Source organism: Notechis scutatus, chromosome 11 (assembly GCF_049901735.1).
Source record: "Notechis scutatus isolate UNSWTSFEM ecotype Mainland chromosome 11, rNotScu1.2, whole genome shotgun sequence".
Taxonomy (NCBI): Eukaryota; Metazoa; Chordata; class Lepidosauria; order Squamata; family Elapidae; genus Notechis; species Notechis scutatus.
Window position 1 is genome coordinate 18,554,243 of NC_142019.1, and position 23,023 is coordinate 18,577,265.

General features: G+C 44.7%; 1 protein-coding gene across 3 annotated transcripts in view; it reads left to right on the forward strand.

The window, feature by feature from the left end:
• Positions 1-23,023, forward strand: part of MAP2K5 (mitogen-activated protein kinase kinase 5) — a 156,695-nt gene that overhangs the window by 20,662 nt on the left and 113,010 nt on the right. For all 3 annotated transcript variants that reach the window (XM_087972951.1, XM_087972952.1, XM_087972953.1), the window contains 3 exons: positions 81-148; positions 3,692-3,740; positions 10,372-10,436. In XM_087972951.1, coding sequence (XP_087829077.1) covers positions 81-148; positions 3,692-3,740; positions 10,372-10,436 — 182 coding nt within the window. The remainder of the gene's footprint in view (positions 1-80; positions 149-3,691; positions 3,741-10,371; positions 10,437-23,023) is intronic.

Genomic DNA, 23,023 nt, shown 5'->3' on the forward strand with positions numbered 1-23,023 from the left:
ATTCACAGCAAATTACAGGTTAATTAGAACCACGTCCCCTGAATAAAAACTACGGATAAAGATTCTTTTTCTCCCCGCAGGTAAATACACGAGCAGGGTCTGCTAACAATAGCAGTGCGGCCATCCCAGACTCCCTTCCAAGCCATAGGTAAGAGCGGGGGTGCAGGGGGGTGGGGGGAAAGCACACTTGTGCTTTATTAAGGCACAGCCTCAGAAGTGATTTTTGCATAGTAATTAACAGAAGTAAACGGGGAAAGGTGGGAATACTTGCGGGCGATTGAGTTGAGTAATTTTCAGCAAGGTTTGTGCAGCCTGGTGAATCCAGCACTAACCTCACCTGTTAGGCGACCTACTTCGGTGTGGATTTCTTGACATCCACTTCTGCGCACAGCGCTGCGTTTTAGGAGAACAAATAATTTTTTCCCCCAAGTGCGATTGAGCCAAAGCGTTAGTGTTTGGGTTGCAACCTGAGCTGTCAGGCACACCATTTGAACAGGTGCAGCACGGAAGGTTCTCAAAACGTTGGTCCAGTTATAGGTTCAGCAGGAAAATCTAAGCAAGTTTGGGTCTAGTGGTGAAGGTGCCAGGCTAGAAGTTGGGAGCTTCGAGTTCTGGTTCCGCCAAAGCTGGCTGGGTGACTTTGGGCCAGTCACCAGAAGACCATGAGTTCTAGTCTTGCTGTCAGCGTTCCAAGTAACAACCTCCGAATTAAAAGACTCTGAGACTGTCGTCTTCTCAAAGGTCCATTTTATTAGAGATGTCATATTGGCACATCTGAGTAAAACCCGAATCTGAGATTTCCAGGTTTTCCTTAGCCCAAAGAGAATCCAAAATGCAACCCTGCACCCCATAGTCCATCACACGGTCCACTCATTACTTCTTTCCAACTGGAGACTATCCCCAGTCACTTCCCTCCAGGTGCAGGGTAACATGTCCTTGACTCTCTGAGAAAGGAATGTTGTTGTGGCTAATCTTCCAAAGCTCCTTGAAGTCCCGTGTCCCAAATTCCCAGGCACTGAATGTGGCAGCCCAGAAGCTTCAAAGAAAAATGGCTTCCAAGCTGATAACGTGCCTTGGGTATGAAAGCTGGCTGGGTGGCTTCTCTCTCACAGCCCACTTGATAGGGTTGCTGTTGTAGAGAAAATAGGAGGAGAAAAGAATAGTGGTATGTCTGCTGCCTGTATTATTTATAAAAATAATGAAGGTGGGAGATATATAAATATTAATGTAAAAAGTTACCAACTTTCTGTCTGTTAAATAAGTTAACAACTTTCTGTAAACGGGGAACACTAGGATACCTCAGGTAAGCATTTGCCAGTAACAGGATAAAAATTATAAGTGCTGCGTAGACCTTTCTAAATGATCATAAGAACGTTCCTTGGAATATTATTTGTTAATGCAGACTTTGCTTCAGATCTGAGCTAATTATCGTTCCATAGTTTCCGTGCTCAGTCCCTTGCTGGAAAATGGGGCATGATGGCTTTCCCAGCGGAAGGGAAGGATGAGAGGTGTGCTGAATTTGGCAAAGATAAAGGCAGGGCCTTTAGCCAAAGGAAAGGAGCAGCAATCAGGAAAAGAGCAGAGTCAGGAAGGGACAAATGAAGCAGAAACCCTGAAAATGAGAGGCCCTTGCCAAGAAGGAGGAAACCTTTGCCCCTAAACAGAGCCAGAATGGTCTCTAGCATTAAGAAGGGTTCCCATAGAGTTGCATACACTCTATGACCTAGGAGGACCTCTTGTGTGTTGTGGATATGTGCCACATATGTGGCCTGCAGTGAAATAGACTTTTATATTAAAAAAAAAAAAAATCTCTGCAGCTTATCCTGAAGAGTCAGAGTAATTTTCATATTGCGCTTCCGATACAAAGATCGCATTGTCTGTCCTTATTACAGATCTGATATTTAAATTCGGTTTGTAGGGCACGCGTCCCGTTTCCTTGCTTTGTGGTCATTTATTTCCTCAGCTATCCTCACTTGGAGCTGATTCCGCAAATGCCCTGCAACAATGGCTTGAGTTGATGCTGTCATCTAATGGGGCAATTAATTGGCTTTCATTCCCAAAAGCCATCTGCATAAGGAATGACTGTTTTTGAAGTCACTGACAGCCTGCCTCTGTTTCATGTTCACAAAACGGCGAGTTGCGAGCGATGACAAGATCAGCGTACATTTCATTTGGCAAAGTACTTTTTCCTTTAAAGTATTCTAGCAGAGAGGAGGCTTATTAAAGAACAAAGAAGTTTCTTTTATTTCCGTCAGGATCGATGATCAAGACACTTCAGCCTGTCAAGAACATAATCGTTCTTTTTAAGGGCTCCTTTTCAGATGTAGTTTTCTGCGGCAGCAGTAAGAAAGGGTTGTTGGGATTTAACTTTTATGGACGCAGCAGAAAATGTCCTCCTCCGTATTTGGATAAAATTATTAGGGAGTACACACAAAAGCACCCCCTTGTGTTCATGCACAACAACACTGGATTAAGGCACGGTCCATGCAGAGGAACTCCTGCTGGATTGTGCTATGAGGCGGCTTTTCTCCCAGGTCCTCCTAGAGAAGAGAGTTCAGCTAAACTGGGCTGAAGCATAAGACCTTAAGCTAATAATAAGTCAGGCTCCTCCTCTCAATAAATAGCAAATTGCAGCTATTCCCAGGTTACAAAGGCAAGGATCAAGAGACATTTGAGTACTGTTTAATAATGCTTTGGTAACCCTGCATTTGAAAGATTGCATCCCGTTTCGCTCTCCGTATTATAAAGAAAGATGTTGAGACTCTAGAAAGAGATGCAGAGAAGGGCAAGAAAAATGATTAGGCGACTGGAGGCTAAAACATAAAGAGAACTGGGTAGGTCTGGCCTAGCGGAAAGAAGTACTGGGATGAAATGGTGGCAATGTTCCAATATTTGAGGGACTGCCACAACGAAGGGGGGGGGGAATGACAATCAGTTCTCCAAAGTACCAAAAGGCAAGACAAGAAACAATCCATGGAAATTAAATCAAAGAGAGAAGCAACTTATAACCAAGGAGAAATTTCCTAATGGTGAGAATAATTAACCAGTGGAGCAGCTTTGCCTCCAGAAGTTGTGGCAGCTCCATCACTGGAAGGTTTCAAGAAGAGACTGGATAGCCGCTTGTCTGGAATAGTTTAAGGCAGGGGTCTCCAACCTTGGCAACTTTAAGGCTTGTGGACTACAACTCCCAGAGTTCCTCAGCCAGCTTTGCTGGCTGAGGAACTCTGGGAGTTGTATCCACAAGCCTTAAAGTTGCCAAGGTTGGAGACCCTGGTTTAAGGCCTTCCAGTTGAGCAGGGGTTGGACTAGAAGACCTCCAAGGTCCCTTCCAATTCTGTTATTCTGCACGAGGGCCTCAGCCTTTGAACTGTCTGCAACCTTCCCGAGTTTTTTTTAGTTTTCTTGGGGAACCATTAACTTCGCCAATGAAATTCGTTTGCCAACTGTCAGCATTTCAAGGAGACTATAAATGAAACAAAATGTGCGGGTGCTTTACACACACGTAATTCTAATTACACCAGTGTGTAGTTTACCCACTTGTAATCCTGGGCAGAATGTCCCAATTAGCAACGAGGTGTTCCTTAGCAAAGGGCAAGTTGTAGCTCCCCTCCACAAAGGGCAGGTGGACAATGACCTTCCTTTTTCTTCTTCCTTCTTTCCCTTTTTACCTTTGTTCTTCCAAACGCTGCAGTCTGAAGAAGTCCTCCGCTGAGCTGAAGAAAATACTTGCAAACGGCCAGGTAGGCATATTGGCGTGGGGCTGGCTGCAGGCACGACGGACGTCTGCCTGAATTCAGATGTGCCTGAGGTGCTCAATTCACCCCAGAGATGTTTACGGCTCACTTACGGGTAATGTGTTCTTTTAATAAAGTAGAGGCGAAGGCCGGCAAAAGAGCTTGCGCTGTGGAAGAGCCCCCTGTCCTGATTGATTTGGATTGGCACGCCAATTTACTTCCCCTTTTTTCAAAATGCACTAATCAGATTTAGCTCCAAATAGATTGAAGTGCCTCTCGCACCCGCCATTCGGTTGCCTCAATTTAGGGGAGAAAGCGTAATCAATTTTGAATAGCAAAACGGGGTTGGTGCTCTGCTGGCTGTTTGCAGACGGGCTCGGACGCCCCTGCTACCCAAGAGGCAGTAGCAAAAGGGGTGCCTCCCTTGAAAGTCTGTAAAAGAAGGGGGGGAAAAAATCCCATAAAAAAGCTGCTCTGACTCCTGCAGGGGAAGGCGACAGGCGAGAGGAGAGGAGAGGCCCAGCCCTTCCTGGCCACTCGGATTCAAACCGGACGTTCCCCAATTGCATAATGGCTTTAAATATACTCCCGCGAAATGAAAACACCTCAAGGCTGCCGGATTCTTCCCTAGCCACATAAATAAGTTTTAATGTTTTGTCATGGCGAAACCCTTTGATAGCCTTGGAGGCAGCCCCTGTCCACGCCGATCAAGCCTGCCTATTAGACACTATTGACTGAGACATCTGTGTCACCGCGAATAAAAGACTCTTATTGATTTTCTTAACTGCTGTTCACTTCCCTTCCGTGTTGCGAAGGCTGAAATCTTAATTATCTCGGATGCGTATTCAATGCCTTCACAACAACTGACCTCCCCCAGCCTCCGTGGCATTTCATGAATCAAGTAGTGGTAGTTGAACGTGTCAAGAAGACGAAAGCTGGTCTTCAGGCGTGTCCTTCAGCCGATCACCTGTAAGGCTGCTCTCTTAATGGAGGGGGACAGTCCTGCCAGCCTCGCTCCACGGAGGGCTGTGTTATTTGCAGCCAGCAGCCTTTAAATAAAACTTCGGAATATGGATTTTGGCTCTTCTTCTTTTAAGCGTCGTCTTACCTTGAAGGATAGACAACGGAATGTTCTTAAATCCTTTGTGCTGCTTTTCCCCCCCCTCATTCCCTGCATTTTATTTAATCTTCAGCAGCTGCTTGTCTGTGGTAAAGGTGATATTTCAAGGGTAGAGGAGGGAATGAAATATTATTAGACATTTTCTTTTTGAAAGCCTCGTCTTGCGAAATAACGGTTTTTCAGTCTGCTTGAGTGAGGTAAGGAGGTTTTCAGTTGGGAAGGGAAATGATTTCTTAAGGAAGGTTTGGGGTGCCTGTTAGGACTGAACTGCACTGAAGGATATAGGGAGGTTTACTTCAGTTGCGAGATTGATTTAGTTTCCAAATTGTGCTGGGATTCAGGTTGCATTCCTTTAATTGTTGCTGAATGCTTGGCATCCAAACACGAACAAAGAGCTGCCTTTTTCATTCAAAAAATGGATTTAGTACAAGCAGTCCTCGACTTATGACCACAATTGAGCCCAACGCCCATCAGGGAGACATTTGTGAAGTGAGTCTTGCCCCATTTTACAAGCTTTCCTGCCAGAGTTGTTAAGTGAATCCATGGAACTGTTAAGGGAGTAACACCATTGTTAAATGAATCTGGCTTCCCCAGTGACTAGCCTTGTCAGAAGGTCGCAAAAGGGGACCACGTGGCCCCAGGACACCGTGACCATCATAACTATGAATCAGTTGTCAAGCATCTGAGTTTTGATCACGTGACCATGGGGATGCTGCAACGGTCGTAAGTGTGAAAAATAGTCACAAGTCACTTCTTTTCAGTGCCGTTGTAACTTCGTACGGTCACTAAATGAACTGTTGTAAGTCAAGGACTACTTGTAGCAGTTCTGAAGGCATTCCAGAGTGCATTGTTGAGCTCCCCCCCCCCCAAGCATTTGGGCAAATGTTGAGCCCTAAGGATTTCTGGGGAATCCCCAGGACGGAGCCTCGATTGGGAAGGCAGGCAGCCTCGCAGACGAAGCGCTAGAAGAGAACCACGTTCTTCTCTTGCCCAAGAAGCTCTGAGCAGAGCTCAGGTTGAAAGAATCCCACCTGCAGAAGGTGGCAAAGAGGCACTAGCGTCAACACCTTGTTTGTTCTGACCCAGGCTTCCTGAGACCGTAATTAAGCACACGCTTAGTCCAAACAACTCTTGTTTTATTTCAACGCTGGGAATTATGTTCATTCCCAGCCCGTAATGAGTCCCAAACAGTCCCTCGAGATAAGCACCCACCTTTCTCTCCTTTGAATTGCTGCCAACAATAAAGTGCCAAATGAACTATAAAAAAAACCAACCAAAGTACAAAGTCCACACAGAGCTTCAAGGTTTAATCTGAACAGAGCGAATTACTTTGCTTCCTGCAAAAGTTTCCCTACCTTTGCCTGTCCTTTATCCTTTAGGGGAGGGGCAATCACTTCCAAGCTTTTTTTTGTTTCAGCTGCTCTTGCCTTCTAGCAGCTCTGCGCACACGCACCCTGGGAACAGGCTCCTCTGGTTCCTCTGCCTCGCTGCTGCCAGACTCTGAAGGCTCCGGAGTCAGCACCCCACTCCCAGATATGTCCTGGCCCCAGCTCTGCATCGGACGCAGGACCCTCGTCTTGAGTCCTCCCCAGACTGGTCCCCGTTCTTCCCCACGGTCAATTCCGCTGCCGTCTGCACAGGCTGCCGGCGAACCAACAACATTGGCCTTTCCCATGGAGAGGACTGGGGCCTCTACCTTGTACCAGGAACAAACTGAGCTTTGAATTGTGAGGGGTGGGCACATCTGGGCCTGATCCAGGCTGGTCCTATCCTGCCCAGTTGATGTGGGTGAGAACCTGCCTAACATAGGAGGACCAGTGTGGAGGAGGGGGTTAAATTGTGAAGCCCACTCTCTCGTAGGCAGGTGATTTTTCAGGTGGGTGGGCTTCAACTCCCAGAATTCCCCAGCCAGCATAGCCTGGGAGTTGAAGCCCACCCATCTGAAAACCAGAGGAGAAACCCTGCCTATGAGAGAGGGGGTTTCCTGCCTTCTGTTTTAAAGCATTAATAAAGACTTTAGTTGCCCCGAAAGCCTTCACTTAGGTTTAATAAAAAAAAATTCATATTAATCATTAACAGAAAGGGGACATGATTCTTCAAGATAATCAAATATTGACAGGTTAGAAATAGCTTTCTGCCGAGGTTCATTGATACAGGTTATGTGATATAAATATTTATTTCTTTTCTGTCACTCAGGGAAAATGCCGCCAATTGATTGAGCATTGACGTAGTGTCAACAGTTCATAAGAAACATTTGACTGGCTCATGTTTTCCGATTAGTCCCTGCTCTATGAAGTGGGATTTACTAAATCTCTCCAATTGTCTGTTCATAGACTATGTCTGCTCTCTGAAGCCATTAGGACTTTGATTGGTTCAGGGGAGGGAGCCCTTATAGGAGGAGGCACCTGCCGTAGCTGTATATATCAAATAAGGATTAATTGAGCATTTTTTCTAATGATTTATAAGAGATGCATGCTGATTCTTTCCAAGACAGCAGATATAAACAAAGACTATTTTATTTGCTGATCCATAATTGGATACTATTTCACTTTCGGTTCATTCTGTTACTCTCGGTGTCCGATCAAAGATTGCATAAGAAAAAATAATGGACTGGTGCCTGCTGCAGAGTTGGTAGTTGTTAGGATTTGATTGATGCCTTCAGATTCTCCAACACAATAAATAAATTGCTAGGGATCCTTGACATTTCTCTCTGGGTTTATGAAGTTTTCTTACTTGTTTAGCGTGGCTTTATCCTGCTTTTCAGGCAATTGTAATCTCCCCGAATGGCTCTAAAGAACTAAGAAAAGAAGCTTTATTCTCAAATCCACAATCTCGGTTTTTAAAAATACAGAGTTCCAATGCTTTGGTGGCCTCTGTGAACTCACTGCTTCTGTTATGCACAACTTGCATAACGTTTGAGCTGAACTGGCACATCCCGGAATTGAGTAAGGGTATATCTGGAGTAGGATAATCTAGACCAGGGGTGTCCAACCTTGGCAACTTTAAGCCTGGAGGACTTCAACTCCCAGAATTCCCCAGCCAGCTTTGCTGGCTGGGGAATTCTGGGAGTCGAAGTCCTCCAGGCTTAAAGTTGCCAAGGTTGGACACCCCTGGTGTAGACATTCTCATTCCGCTGCAAGCGGAGAGGATAATAGAAATCCTCAGAAACAGCAGATTTCAGGGCATTTTTACAAGAGGCCGAATACACATGTATTGGTCCCGTCAAGCCTGCTGAGAAGTTTCTTTTGGATCACCAGGGTTGATTCAGGCAATCTGGTTGACTGGTCAGTGTCTCCTTCCTCCCTCGCCAATCCCATTTGCGGCCTTCCCAAACCTGCACGCTTGGTGGAATATCATCCCCAATAGAAGCGTATTGATTTTGGTCAAGGTTATATAATAGCTGTTCTCCCCTGATAGATCTTCCCAAAAAAAGCTCCAGAACTTTCTTCCCTGGATATTGGACGCACCTGCTAACATACAGAAAAGATGCTGAGACTCGAGACAGAGTGTAGAGAAGCGCAATAAAAATGATTAGGGCACCAGAAAATAAAACATGCGAGGAATGGTTGTGGGAACTGGATATGTCTAGTCTAACGAAGAGAAGGACTAGGAGTGATACAATAGTTTTTCAATATTTGAAGGGCTGTCACGGAAAAGAGGGGGTCGATCTATTTTGAAAAGCTCCCTCGAGCAGGTCAAGAAGTACCTGGTGAAATATTAAAGAGAGATCCAACCTAGAATTATGAAGAAATTTCCTGACAGTGATGACAACAATCACAACAATGGAATTGCTTGCCTCCAGAAGTTGTGAATGTTCCATCACTGGAAGTTTCAAAGAAGAGTTTGGATGGCCATTTGTCTGACATGGTATAGTGTTTGCTGTCTGTCAATTAATTTCAAAACAATAAGTTTACTGCAACAAACTAAATACGCAAAATAAATGGCCATTTTTGTGGCATTGCGCTTCTAACAATCACAGATTACCCAAGTTTTAGACGTGAGAGAAATATTCCCCTGGTTATATAATCATTGCATTGAAGTGCAGCAAAAGGCATTTTAAAACGGGCCTTTTTATAGCCCTCCAATAGATTACTTTTTATCATCGTTCTGGCACATGATTTGTTCCTCACATCATATTTCTACCAAAGCTTTTTTTTTTACTCAGGAAAATTCATGGCGGAGAGTTTTGTTTTTCATGAGGTGGCTTTACATTAGCCGAGAGCTGATTGCCAAATTGACCCCTTGTTACCTTCTAAACCAGGGATCTCCAACCTTGGCAACTTTAAGCCTGGTGGACTTCAACTCCCAGAATTAAGCCTGGCGAACTTCAACTGGGGAATTCTGGGAGTTGAAGTCCACCAGGCTTAAAGTTGCCAAGGTTGGGGACCCCTGTTCTTAAATGTTATAGGTGAAAATTTGGTTATTACACCTGAGAATATAAAGAGCCGAACTGAAGCCATTTTGTGTTCGCAATCTGAACTTTTAAAGCTCAGAACAGTTATGAAATGTGTTTTCTGCTAGAAAAAAATACAAGATTGCAAAACTATGTACTTGGCATAAGTTAGAGGTACGTGCTGGGGCGCTCTTGACATTATAAATCACATTAAGAGATATTAATGGTTTTCTTATAATCTTCTGGTACTTGAATAACGGGAAATCTGACTATAATGAGAATGTTGGGAGTTGTCCATGGAAGGTTTGAACTTCCTTAGGAAAACATTATATAACGTCCATATATGGGAAACAGGAAGTGTTATGTAACCATATGATTTGATAAATCTATATAAGCTGTATTCTCTAAATGGGAGGGTCTCCTTCTCTCCTAAACATGGTTTTGGAGTCAAGGGGTCCATACCGCAGTATTTAATTCAAGGTACTAATTTTGACCTTCGGGTTGTTGTACCAGTGTCATTGGGCTGGTGGCTTATCTGCTGGACTTTGCATGTGGGGAAGGAGAATGGCTGCACAACGAGAACGTGTGTGCACTGAGAATTGAGTGCTTACCTGCTAAGTGAGTGGTGTGAGCCATCCATCCTTCCTGGGCCATTTGAGCAGCGTGTTCTTGTGGCTCTTCTCTAGCTTCAGAGCAAAAAACCTGTCAGGTGTCAGGAGCTCGTCTGTGGCTGCTTCCAGGCCAGAGCATTGGCTGAGGGACTCTCCGGTCCCCGCCTGGCCCAGGCCTTGGTGATGCCGTGTCTGAGCTCCAGAGCCTCTTCCACTCCCCTCCAGGTCGGTGCCCTGCTCCTCTTGAGCTATGTTATCATTCCATTTTGACACCTTTTATCAAACTTTAATGAAATGACCCAGGCAAACAAATTGTCATTAAACTTTCCATCACTTTGTCCCCTGGTATTGTCTTTTATAAATTGGACAGCAAATGTTGTATTGATCTCCTCGTTCTTGCAGCTGAACTTGAAATGACCCAGACGGCGGGTTGTTTATGGCCGAGAGTGGCTTCTCCTTGACACTTGCATCCCAGCCTGACATCTCTTTTGTTTTTCTTTCTTCCTGGTGGAGATGAATGAACAAGACATACGGTATCGAGACATCCTCGGGCACGGCAACGGAGGGACCGTTTACAAGTGAGTGTCCCTGTCCCTCCTCTTCCCCTTCACTCCAACTTTGGGGGGGAAAGAAAAGGAAGAGACATTTTCCTTTCCCAAAAATTATGTCACAAGGTGGCTGGCCTTCCCCCCCCTCCCCCCTTTATGAAATGCCAATGATCTTTAATGTTTGCTTGAGCTGCCTTCATAGCTAAATTATGTCTAGAGAATTAGCTTTTCATACACCCTTTGGGATGACAGTATCTGAATCTTAGTTAAATCTTAGTCCAATGTCAAAGAAAATTGCCATTGTGGGCTAAAATTGCTGTTTCCAAATGGATAAACTTTTTATTTTAAATGAAGAAGATGGAATACCCTTTTTTTCTAGGATGTTTTGTATAGATTTAGACTAAAATTTATAACAGGGTTGCAGGCTCTCTCGCAACCAACAAAGACTGTGATGATCAATATTTTCAAAAAGGAAAAATACTTTCTAAATGACAATGTGTATGGAAAATATGATAACAAGCATGTAAGACTCAATCCATTTGTGGACAACTTTGCCAGGAATAATTGTAATGGCTATTAGCAAAGATTATGGGCAAACATGGAGAATAATTCTGTGTCTGATACCAGAAAAAGACAAACGCTGTTTTGATGTGCCACAATTTGCGTGTATCATGCCAACATGATAGCAAAATTATAGCTATTCTCCTTGTTTTTATTGGTGGATGGGTGTTGAGGTAGATGAATAGTTGGTTTAGTCCAACTATTATTAGCACCCAGCCCTGTTTTCTCATGCTGGAATAGCTGGGGACTCATTTCAGCCACATAGGATTGACACTTACTAACTCTAAGCCATTTCTGTTTTGTGGGCGTTACACAAGCTTGGCAAACACACCCTCCTTTAGATTTCCAGGTGTTCTTCAACAGCAGCCCCAGATGAAACACATTGGAGTAGCCTAATAGGATATTACGAACGCGCAGGCAGCCCTAGTTAGGCTGATTGACTCATGAAGAGTCAATAGGTGATACATGAACCGTAATGTTCAAATATGCTGCCCTGCCACCATGGCCCCGTGAAAGCTAGGAACAGGGCGGGATCCAAGGAGGTCCACAAGCTGCAAACCTTAGGAGCCGCTTCGCTCCCGATAGCTGATCCTGATTTCCCATTGATCAAGAAGCAGCCCCTTTGTCTTGTCCAGATTTAATTTCAGCTTGCTCACCTTCGCCCAGGCCATTAGCCAGGCCAGGAAATGCTCCGCTGTATTGACAGCTTCCTTGGAATTAGATGACAAAGACTAATTGTGGTGGATCTGCATGAGCTTCTGTTACCATTATGGGAATTGCGAGAGCCTTTTGAGAATCCTGCCATTTATGCAAGTAAATTAATATCCCGGGAAGTTTGTTCATAATGAAGTTTGTTACGGATTATCTGATTCAGCCGTGGCAATGCGATGGAAGCTGCTGCCTTTCTTCCGATCAGATGCTAAAAGCGGTTGGTAAACTTCATGTAACTACACATTGTTGTCCTTTCCGGGCGCTGTCTCGTTCCAACAGGACATTTCTCCGGTTAGTCAGTAAGGATCTGGATTTCCAGCTTTTCGACTGAACTACTCCCTCCAAATGCATTTGCCTTCTTGTTCTTGGCTTGACCCATCACAACACAAGTCCTCGAGTGGCAGGTGGGGGAAGTTTTCCAGAGAGGAAAGAGAGGAATTTGGGGTACGTCTTCAGGACAGGGAAATTATTCTGTAGCTATTTGCAGACTTTGAGAGCAAGAGATACGTTCACTGCACCCCATTATATTTAGATTTTATGATTAGCAGTGATGATGTTGCCTAGTTTGGGTAATGAAACATCTGCAAGAAAACCAAATATATATGAAATACCAATCACACATCATCACAAAATCTCCAGAACCGTAAAGCCTACAAACTTGAAATTTGGCCCATATCTTCCTCTTGGCTTCTAGGTGCTCACTGAGGAAGGATTTTTCGAAATGACCATCAGAGCATTAGTATTTCCTATATTCCTATATTATTATTATTATTAACACGCTCTGATGCTAAGGAGTTCTACTCCCCCTCCCCACCTGAAGAGAAATCTCTTCCAAATGCAAAAAAAGAGGAGAGGAATTTCAGTTTCAGTTCACAGCACCAAGCAGCTTTAGTACAGAACAGTTGAGCTAAGCCACGCCCAGGCTCCTTGCTGTCTCCTTGCTCACACAGCAAATACTCCTTCAGTTTCCAAACACCCCTCAACTCTCTCCCACACTGACAGGATGCTAGCCAGATGAATACCGATGGATGCTGGTAGGCAGAGGCACAATTTTTTTTCTCCTTATTTTCCTTCCCAAAAACTAAGCCCGACCACATAGTTTCGTAGCAAAGCGCGGGTATCCAGCTCGTTGGAAATAATCGCTATGTTCCCGGCACATTGAGGAGAAGCCACCTCTGTGGCAGGCAAAGCTGAACTGAAGCTCTGCTTACAGGTAGATTGGCTTTGGTTTTGGTTAGCGGCCGCTGCAGCTGTGGGTCCTTTGCCGGAGAGAATTGATGATTGTTTTGTCAAAATAAATTAATTATAACTGCTCCTGGTGACACATTTTGTATTTTTTTGACCGCCAGCATCCCACATCCTGGCCCTTTTTTTTTTTCTTTTTTTGAAAGGTGTGTAGCATATATTGATTTGTAACTGAAGAATGTGTGTTTGTCTGCCTCCTGCTAAAACCCCGGGCTGAGTCGTATCCATTATGGCAATGAAATATTACTTGCGCTCAACCAACAAGGAGGCAGTCTCAGGTCGCTGAGCAGAAACATTCAGTTTCTGTTTCCAGGTGAACTAACTATTATTGAAATAGTTTATGGAGATTGAGGTATTGATCACTTTCGTGCTAACTGTAGCTTAAGGGAAGAGCAGCTAGTGTGGGCCGGCCTCTTCGGAAGGCACCCTATCACGGAATGCTGGCTATCTGTGTCTCTCTTACGGTTTTTACTGCCGCTGCAGGTTTATTGCTCGAAGAGAAGGTTATCTTGGCTTCGTTTTTATGACAATATAATTATACTTCAGAAATGCACTTGATTACTCCGTGCAGCAAAATCGTTCCAGCGGATTGCCTGGGCCAATATTGCCATACAAACAACTTTTCGGTCAATTGAGTTGAGTAAGAAAATCAATATTTCTATAGCAATATTTCTAAGGAGAACTTGCTGAATCCTTTTCTCTCTCTCTCTTTTTTTTTTTTGGTCCTTCTGTTTTGTTTGTTTAAGGAAAAGGTGGTTTATAGCTTTTAGCTTTGTGCTTAGTTTATTTCTGGCATTTTCTTAATTAAGGGATGATGTGCTTTTTGAAGCTGGCAGCCAGGGAAGAACCAAGGAGGGACGACACCTGGCCCAGCACCTGAGAAGGTTTCCGCTTCCCCCAGGGCCTTTGAAGATTCACCTGGCCAGAAGTCAGTCTTTTGGCAGCCACTAAAGAGCCCCAGAGCTTCAAGCGTTTGGCCCTGGGCGCTGCGATGCCACATCGTAAGTAGAGAAGAAATCATGGCTGTTTTAGAGAGGCCCAACCACTGCACCAGCAGGGATAAATGTCCTTTATTAAGCTTAAAGAGAGAAAAATATATGTTTTTGAGATGATCATGTGCTTGACCAAAAGAGAAAAAGACCAAACTGAGGGTCTCTTTAAATTATATATTTTAATAATTGATGTACTTCTTAATTAACGTAGTTTGCTCCACGCGGTTAATACGCATTTCATGTATTTTCTGCTACATTTCTGTTGCGAAATGGCTCTTGTTGGAGAAGAGACTAGTAACCTCTTTTCTCTTATGGTCAAGCACACGATCATCTCAAAATTACATTTTTTTCTCTTCCCTAAACCTGAAGAGTTCAACAAAGAACATAAAGAATTTATCCCCTGCTGGTGCAGTAGATGAGCCTTTTGGGGCGAACAGTTGGTAGACACATGGAGGCAGTCACATCCCTGGGCTTCCAGCCTCCGTACCTGCAGCACCTTTGGGCCGGCCACCCTTTGGCTGGCCATCCCCATCCTCCCCCATTTATTTCCCAGATGTTCCCCCTGGAATTCGGCACAGGAGAGGCTGAATTCCCTGTGCTGCTTACAGTGGCCAGGAATGGTCTGGCGATTGTAAATTGCAGTTGATTGCAGCCCGAGTTTTTTCCAAGTGGTAAAGCCAGTGTAGTTAGGCTATAGATTTATTACTCTACCTAATTTAAACTAGGTATTGTAATTTTTTTCTACCCTCCAGATATTTTTGAAAATCAGGTATGATGGGAAGTGCAGACTCTTGTGTACATATATTGGAAAGTATTTGTATACTGCCGCATCCAGGGTATTTACTTAAATTGCTTTTTTGGAAAAATAATTCATGGGAAAGGCCAAACGCAGCACTGGGTTTGCTTTCTTCCACATTTTTAAACTAATTGGTGATTTACACAGCTCTTAAGACTTTTTTTTTTCCAAATTGCTTCCTGGGTTCCTTGAAATACGCTAACAATTTGATTTATAGGGCAGTGTCCCTTCTTTAAAATTCGTACAGAGGGAAAAATGTCATTAAATTGTTTATAACAAAGACACCTTATTGGTATCATTTGAAACTTCTCAGTGGTAAATAACACCTAGCATTTTCTCATATTTTGCAAACTCTTCGGCATAGTTTTCTCTGCAAGATCATGTAGCATTTTAACATTGGTAATTTGGCCCAGATTTCATAAATGCCCTGCTAAAGCCAACCCAGCAGGTCCTTTCCGTTTTCTACCAGCCACTCTACCAGCTGTCTCTGGGACCTTCACAAGCAGGACACATCTATAAATGATCTCCTAGCCCTTGGGATCCAGGAGAGCTCTCGGCACCAGAAGTATTTTCTGGGGATTTCTGCAAGGGTGGTTGTGCTTCAATTGTCAAAATTCTCAACCTAACCTGGGCAAACTTGCAGCTGACACTAAGCTGAGAGGAATAGCCAACACAACAGATGATAGGCTCAAGATCCAGAAGGATCTTGACAGACCTGAACTCAGGGCCTGATCTAACAAAATGAAATTTGGTGTAGAGAAAAGTAAAGTTCTACGCTTAGGCAAGAAAAGTCAAAGGAACATGCATAAATTAGGTGACACCTGGGTTAATAGAAGTAACTGCGAGAGGGATTTTGGAGTCCTAGTGGACAGTCAATTAAATATGAGCCAGCAGTGTCCGGCAGCAGCCAAAAAAGCCAATGCAATCCTAAGTTGCATTACAGAGAGATAAAATCAAAATCACGTGAAGTACTAATATCGCTCTATAAAGCCTTTGTAAGGTCACACCTACAATATGCATCCAGTTTGGTCATCACACTATAAAAAAGATGTTGAGACTCTAGAAAGAGTGCAGAGAAGAGCAACCAGGATGATGAGAGGACTGGAGGCTCAAACACATGATGAATGGTTGCAGGATCTGGGCTTGGCTAGTCTAGGGAAGAGAAGGACCAGGGGAGACGTGATAGCAGTCTCCCAATATTTGAGGGGCTGCCACAGAGAGGAGGAGGGGATCAAGCTGTTTTCCAAAGCACCCGAAGGCCAGACAAGGAATAACGGATGAAAACTGAACAAGGAGGGATTTAACCTAGAAATAAGGAGAAATTTTCTGACAGTGAGAGCATTCAACCCATGGAACAGAAGTTGCCTTCAGAAATTGTGGGAGCTTCATCACTGGAGGCTTTGTCAGAAATGCTATAGGGTCTTATATATATGTATGGGTTGGACTAGATGACGTACAAGGTCCCTTCCAACTCTGTTATTCTAACCAAATAGGGAAGATGGCCCAAAATATCACATTCCCGCGAGTGCTTGCTGAAGTCTTCAAGTAGAAAGTTTGCGTGCAGGTGATGAAAGTGACGTAGACATCTACCATGGACGGGATTAATTGATGGGTGTTAAGGAGAGGAACGCAGCCTTTAGCCTCGTCTCTTGTGGGTCCAGGTGCCAACTGCTGCTAGAAATCGCTTGTTATATGTCCAGTTTTGAAGCCATTGCTGTATCCCCGGTCGAAGGTTTGTACACAACTATGTGGATTGCGTGTACGAGGGTGCTTCTCTTGGCCATACGCTAAATAAATAATAATTGCTCAAGAGCCTTTTGGCTCAGCAGGGCAGCTCTTCCACTATATCCTTCTTAATTTGGCTTAGCAAACCTGGTCCATAAACAATCTTTGTGTTTTTGCATTCCAGAGAAGAAGCCACCCACCTTCCTCTTTTTCTCTTCCAGGACACCTTGAGCCTCCCCCCACCCTCCTTTCTCTGTTCCTGCCCTCAGGTTCGTCACCGCCCCCCCCCCCAGAATTTGCAGGGACCATTGTTACAGGTTAAGCAAGTCTGACCGGGGGTTGCAATTCCCTTGTTTCCACTGACCCCAGCCGTTGGTGGCCCAGCTCGTAAAATCGGTTACGCACAAAAGTGCCTAAAATGAAGATGAAGTGTCTCCTCTCGCCTTGACAAAAACCCATCGCTTCTGTTGAAGAAGTGTTGCGGTGAAAGTAAATAAATAAATGGACAGCAATCACGGCCTAGTTGATGAAACTGTTCAATTAAAGCACAGACATTTACATGGAGTAATTTCCGTAAATTACCAATGAGCCCCTTTAGACACAACCAGTGTTCAAATTGATTTCGGCATTGATTTTGGCTGAAGCTGATAAATTTCTGCTTGTTAGTTAAAGTAATTTTGCAGAAGACTTTGTGCTGTGGTATTGAAGTGTTCATTTAGCTGATGGTTAAAAGAGGAGTTATTTACCGAGGGCTGTACTGTTGTTCTGAGATGCGGCAATTCCCAAATCATCTTTTACTTTTACTTTTAATTTTTAAGCTTCAGCATCCCAATCAATAGGTGACTGAAACTGATTAAAACTTATCCAACCAGCTGCCTATGGCGGTTTAATTAGAAACTGGTTGATTCTTAAATTAAACTTGTTTTGTTGCACTCTGCACTCCTCCTGCTGAAGATTCAGCAAAAAGTTAAGTTGTTCTCGATTTAGAAATAAACTAGGGGTTTTGCTAAGGAACCGAAGGAGACATCACCAAGGCAACCTCAAGAAATTCTTCTGTCCTGCACGGGCATTAGCCCAATGGATCAAGCAAGGACCATGGCAAGTCCCCTTGATCTGCACTGAATTCAGATGGCAAGACCACTGCGGTGTGCCTAACCTAGCTCTTTAGCATCTCAAGAAACATTCTGCAACATCTTCTTGCCAAGTTTGGCAAAGAAGCAGGACTGTGTGTAGTTTGTGGAGATAGCACCCCGTTCCTTTGATAAGAAATGATCGTCCTACATCTTGTGCTTTAAAAACTCCTTGGCGAAAACCCACAAAACAGATCGAGATTCTAGGCTACAACCTCTTGTCATGCCCCTGTCAGAGTCTGAATCCAAGGAGGAAGACAGACAGCTGACAGGGGTGGGAATGTGGTTCTGTGGAGGAGGCTGGGAAGGGCAAAGTCCGGCTGGGCAGAGCAGGGGAGAGGTAGAGCAAGGGAGGGGGAGTTCAGAAGAAGACCCAGGCCCACCCCCTCTTCATCCCAGGGCACGCAAGGAGGAATGGAGAAGAGAGCGACGTGGGTTGCGTGGCTTATGGGGGAGGAAGGGGCCCTGATTCCCTTCATTAGCAACACCTGGGAAGAGAGTTTAAAAGAACTGAATGCTGGCTGCGGCAGCTGCTGGGAGCAAACGTGACTTTATCCTGTGTTGTCTTTGCTTATCTGTGTTCCTAGCATCTTTCCATCCGTGTGAGTTTGGCTGCACCTTCACATCTGGAATTCTTCCTCCTGCCCTGTCAGATTAATTACCTCATTTTGCCTTGATTGAACTTATAGTTACAGTTTTTGTTGTCAATGTTTTGGACTTGATTCTCTGCAACCAAAGGCTGCTCCTGGGAGAGTTTTTCTCCAGCCAGAAGGTAACCAGGACATTGGGAGCAAAGTTGGAGCTATCAAAGGGGCTCTTATTGATTATCTGACTGTGTTGCCTTTGTGCCACGCCCCTTTGGGTCATCCCACCTCTCTTCCTCTTTTGGGGTTCCTCTCCTCCCCAGTGCTTTTGTCTGTCACATCAGGAGTCTTTTTTTTTTTATCTTTCCACCCTTTGCCTGGGGCATGGCGGGGGATGGGTGGGCTGCTCTTGCATTCTTGGAAAAGTCCATTTTCGAGGCAAAGAGTCTGTGGCCAGAGGGCGCCTTCAAGTTAATAATGAATCATTTTGTGGTCATCATTCAAACATCTGTGGTGGGATTTTGGGAGAGGAGGCAGGTTGGCATCGCTCGTGGCTTTGAATGAGCCGCGATCCAATGAGGCTGCTGCTCACTTCTGAATGTCCTTTTTGTAACAGCCAGCAAGTCAGCTAATGGGCTCGACTATTACGGAAGGCAACAACTGTCAAAGTGCTAATTTTCCTGGAAACCTCTTCTTCTTTTCACCCGGCCGTTTCGGCACATGGAAATATTGCCGTTTAAAACTCTCCCAAACTCTGGCCATTAAGCCAATCTGCCCAGACTGAAGACCTGGAACGGAGTCTGGGTATGGCTTGCTGCAGGTCATCTACAGCTGGTGACCCTCCTGTCTCTGCACAATGGGTAATGTTTAGAGACACTGAACATCTCCTGGATGAGAGGAATGAGCTTTCCATCCACTCGGCCTTGGCAGGGCCAGGCTCCATGTGTGTCCAGATTCAGGGGTTTCTGAGCATTGAGGGCTTTCGGGGAGGAACATTTCGTGGAGCCAAGGCAACAGCTGTACGCCACAGTGTGGCATCTGGAACAAATGCTGGAGATGATTGGAGGGGTCTTAGCTTCCTAGAGGCCTCCACAGGCCCCCATTTCCTTCTTCTGGTTCCTTTTTTTGTGTTCTGAATGTTGGTGTCGTGGTTCGCCGGCAGCCTGTGCAGACGGCAGGGGAATCGGACAATGGGGAGGAACATAGGCCAGTCCGGGAGTCTGGAGAGGACTTGGATGAGGGTCCTGCGTCCAACGCAGAGATGGGGCCAGGGCCATCTGGGAGTGGGGTGCTGATTCTGGGGTGCCTCCGGAGTCTGGCAGCAGCGAGGCAGAGGAACAAGGGGAGCCTGTTCCCAGTGCGCGTGTGCGCAGAGCTGCTAGAAGGCAAGAGCAGCTGAGACAAAAGGAGCAACTTGAGAGTAAGGCTTGGAGGTGATTGCCCCTCCCCTAAGGTATAAAGGACAGGCAAAGGTAGATAAACCTTTGCAGGAAGCAAAGTCATTCGCTCTGTTCGGATTAAACCTTGAAGCTCTATGTGAACTTTGTACTTCGGTTCGTTTTTTTATAGTTCATTTGGCACTTTAGTTGTTGGCAGCAATTCAAAGGAGAGAGAGGTGGGTGCTTATCTTGAGGGACTGTTTAGGACTCATTACAGGCTGGGAATGAACATAATTCCCAGCGTTGAAATAAAACAAGAGTTGTTTGGACTAAGCGTGTGCTTAATTATGGTCTCAGGAAGCCTTGGTCAGAACAGTTGGGACTTAAGATCCACCGAGGCTCCCTGGCCCTTAATTTAAGAAGAATAAGCTTTAATCGGGAGAAGGAGGGGCTTTGGACCACCATTCCCTCATGCCTGCTTTCAGCAAGCTGGTTAAAGATGCACCCAACCTTTACCTCAGTGCCGGAAGTGCAGGTAGGCCTCGACTTACTACCACAGTTGAGCCCAAAAGCTCCGTTGCTAAGCGAGTCATTTGTTGAGTGAGTTTTGCCCCATTTTACAACCTGTCCTTGCCACAGTTCTTAAGTGAAACACTGTAGTTGTTACATTAATAACAGGGTTGTTAAATGAATCTGGCTTTCCCGTTGGCTTTGCTTGTCAGAAGGAGAGCACATGAACCTGGGGCACCGCAACCGTCGTAAATGTGAGTCAGTTGCCAAGTGCCTGGATTTTGACCCTGTGACCAGGGGGATGTGGCAACGGTCGCGAGTGAAAAAGCCACTTTTTTAGTGCCATTGTCAGTCACTAAAAGAACTGTTGTAAGTCGAGGACTACCGGTGATTCCAGGCTGATGTTTTTTCTAACCCAGTGTTTCTCAAGCTCAGCTCCTTGAAGCTGTGTGGACTTCAACTCCCAGAATTCCTCCTCCAGTCATGTTAGCTCAGGGATTCTGGGAGTTGAAGTCCACAAACCTTAAACTTGCCAAGTTTGAAGACCCTTGATGTATTTATTCTATCTATCTATCTATCTATCTATCTATCTATCTATCTATCTATCTATCTATCATCTATCTATTTAACTACTTACCTACGTATCATTCTATTCTATTCTATTTCTATCTATCTATCTATTCTACCTCTCTTTATCTATTCTCTCTGTCTCTCTCTCTCTCTCTCTCTCTCTCTCTTTCTCTTTCTCTTTCTCTTTCTCTTTCTCTTTCTCTATCTATTCCAGGGGTCTTCAAACTTGACAGCTTTAAGACTTGTGGACTTCAACTCCCAGAATTCCTCCTCCAGTCATGTTAGCTCAGGAATTCTGGGAGTTGAAGTCCCACAAGTCTTAAACTTGCCAAGTTGGAAGGCCACCGACATCCTTGGCCTTTAAGGGCAGAGGTTGTAGTAGAAACAATAGAAGTAAAAAAAGCTTTTAGCGGCTTGCCTATCATGTTGTAACTTTCCTGTTAGGGTTGAGGGGAGGGGAAACGTGGCGTGTTTTGCTCACATGAAGTGTGTACGTGTGCATTCATGTGCACCTTTGATCACACCGTCTGCCTTTCAATGCCCAAAATAGCGCTCTTACCCCGCCTGGGCACATTGCTTTGTCAGAAGGCCCCGCAGAGAAGCCTTTGAATTTTCCAAGGGATGCTAAATGGACAGTGGTCCCTCCAGGATGCCAGGCGTCTGTTATGTGGGCAGTAGTCAAGTTTAATAAAATATTTGACACAATTGTGCCAAGGCTGCTTAAAGCTGTTCTTTGCATCTTGTTCTTTTCTTTGCAGAAAAGGCTCAGCATAATGAACCCCGATAGGTAGCTGATAGGTAGCAGGAGAATTCTGCGCTGTTGTTTTCTTGATGGTGGAAATTGTCTTTCTTAAGTTTGCTTTATACTAAAAAAGGAATTTTAAAAATCCTATCTGAGCTGTTCTCTTATGGTAGGGTGCCCCATCCACAAAATGCTTTGTGGAAACAGGAAAGCTCCCCAATTTTTTTCATTTCAGAACCAAAAGTTACGGTAACTTTGGTTGGCCTTTGGCAGTGAGTGAATTGAATAAATGAATGAAAGAAAGAAGAAAGAAAGAAAGAAAGAAAGAAAGAGAGAGAGAGAGAGAGAGAGAGAGAGAGAGAGAGAGAGAGAGAGAGAGAGAGAGAAAGAAAGAAAGAAAGAAAGAAAGAAAGAAAGAAAGAAAGAAAGAAAGAAAGAAAGAAAGAAAGAAAAGAGAAAGAGAGAAAGAAAGAGAGAAAGAAAGGGATTCACAGGAACAGTGACTGGAAGATGCCCTTCTAATTTCAAAGAAGCTCTGCTTTCTTTGTGGGAGTGATTTATTTTACACCCCACATTCCTTCGAAGGATCTGTTTACCTTTCATGAGTCTTATATTCTTGGAGCAATCAGTCTGTAGTTGTTACAAATTATATTTTCAACTTATTAATATTCCAGTAGAAGGAAATGCCTGTAACTCAGGGCATACAGAAAATATTTGTAGCTCAAATTGTGGAGTCCTTGGTGCCATATGAGCTTGGTGGTGGCTTGCAGAAGATTCACCAAGGATATATTTATATTATATTATTATTATTATATTATATTATTTCATGCTTCTAGAAGGCCCATCTCCCTCAAGGAGGGGCTGTATTAATATTGCAAGCATAGAAACCGTCCAGAATTATGTATCAGTCATGCCGCTCCAGGCTCTGAAACTCTTGTCCCTACTTAGTTTGCCAGGGGAAGCAGCTGAGCACATCCCACCCACTTATATCTGTAGGTTTTCCATCACTGGCTCATCAGCAGTCTCCATAGGAAGAAACAGGACAGCCACCTGTCCGGAATGGTATAGGGCAGGGGTGTCAAAATGGCGGCCTGCGGGCTGGATGCATCACGTGCAGGTCAGGCCCACCCCAGCTCCACGAAGCGGGGAAAAGCATCGCGTGACAGCAACGTGACGCCGCAAGTTTGACACCCGTGGTATAGGGTCCCCTGCTGAATCAAGGGGTTGGACTAGTAGACCTCCAAGGTCCCTTTCAACTCTTATTATTCTGTGTTCTGTTCTTGAAGCTAATGCAGGAAGCCGGTGATGTGGGGTTGCTGCACCAGAACAATCTTCCGGGCAGCTCTAGGTTGGAGTGGGTATTTGAACCATGAGAGCACGTTCGTAATTTAAACGGCCAACATCAACTTCTGGTTCTTCAGTTAGGGCTGAACGTGTTTTCCAGCAAGTTTATTGGGACAGGTAATTACTGCACGAGCTGCAGCGAGCCTGGAAGGGTTTGCTGTTAATTAAAACCTTGCTAAGGTGTCCAGTTTTCTTTCCAAGTAACCAAAGTTCCCATTCAGACTCCATTAATCACTTTACGGATAATGCGCTAGAGAAGGTCAAGACAGCGGTGAATGTGGTGGCGGCTTGGAATAAGCCCATTTGCTTCCTTCTTCCAGTGCGTTGT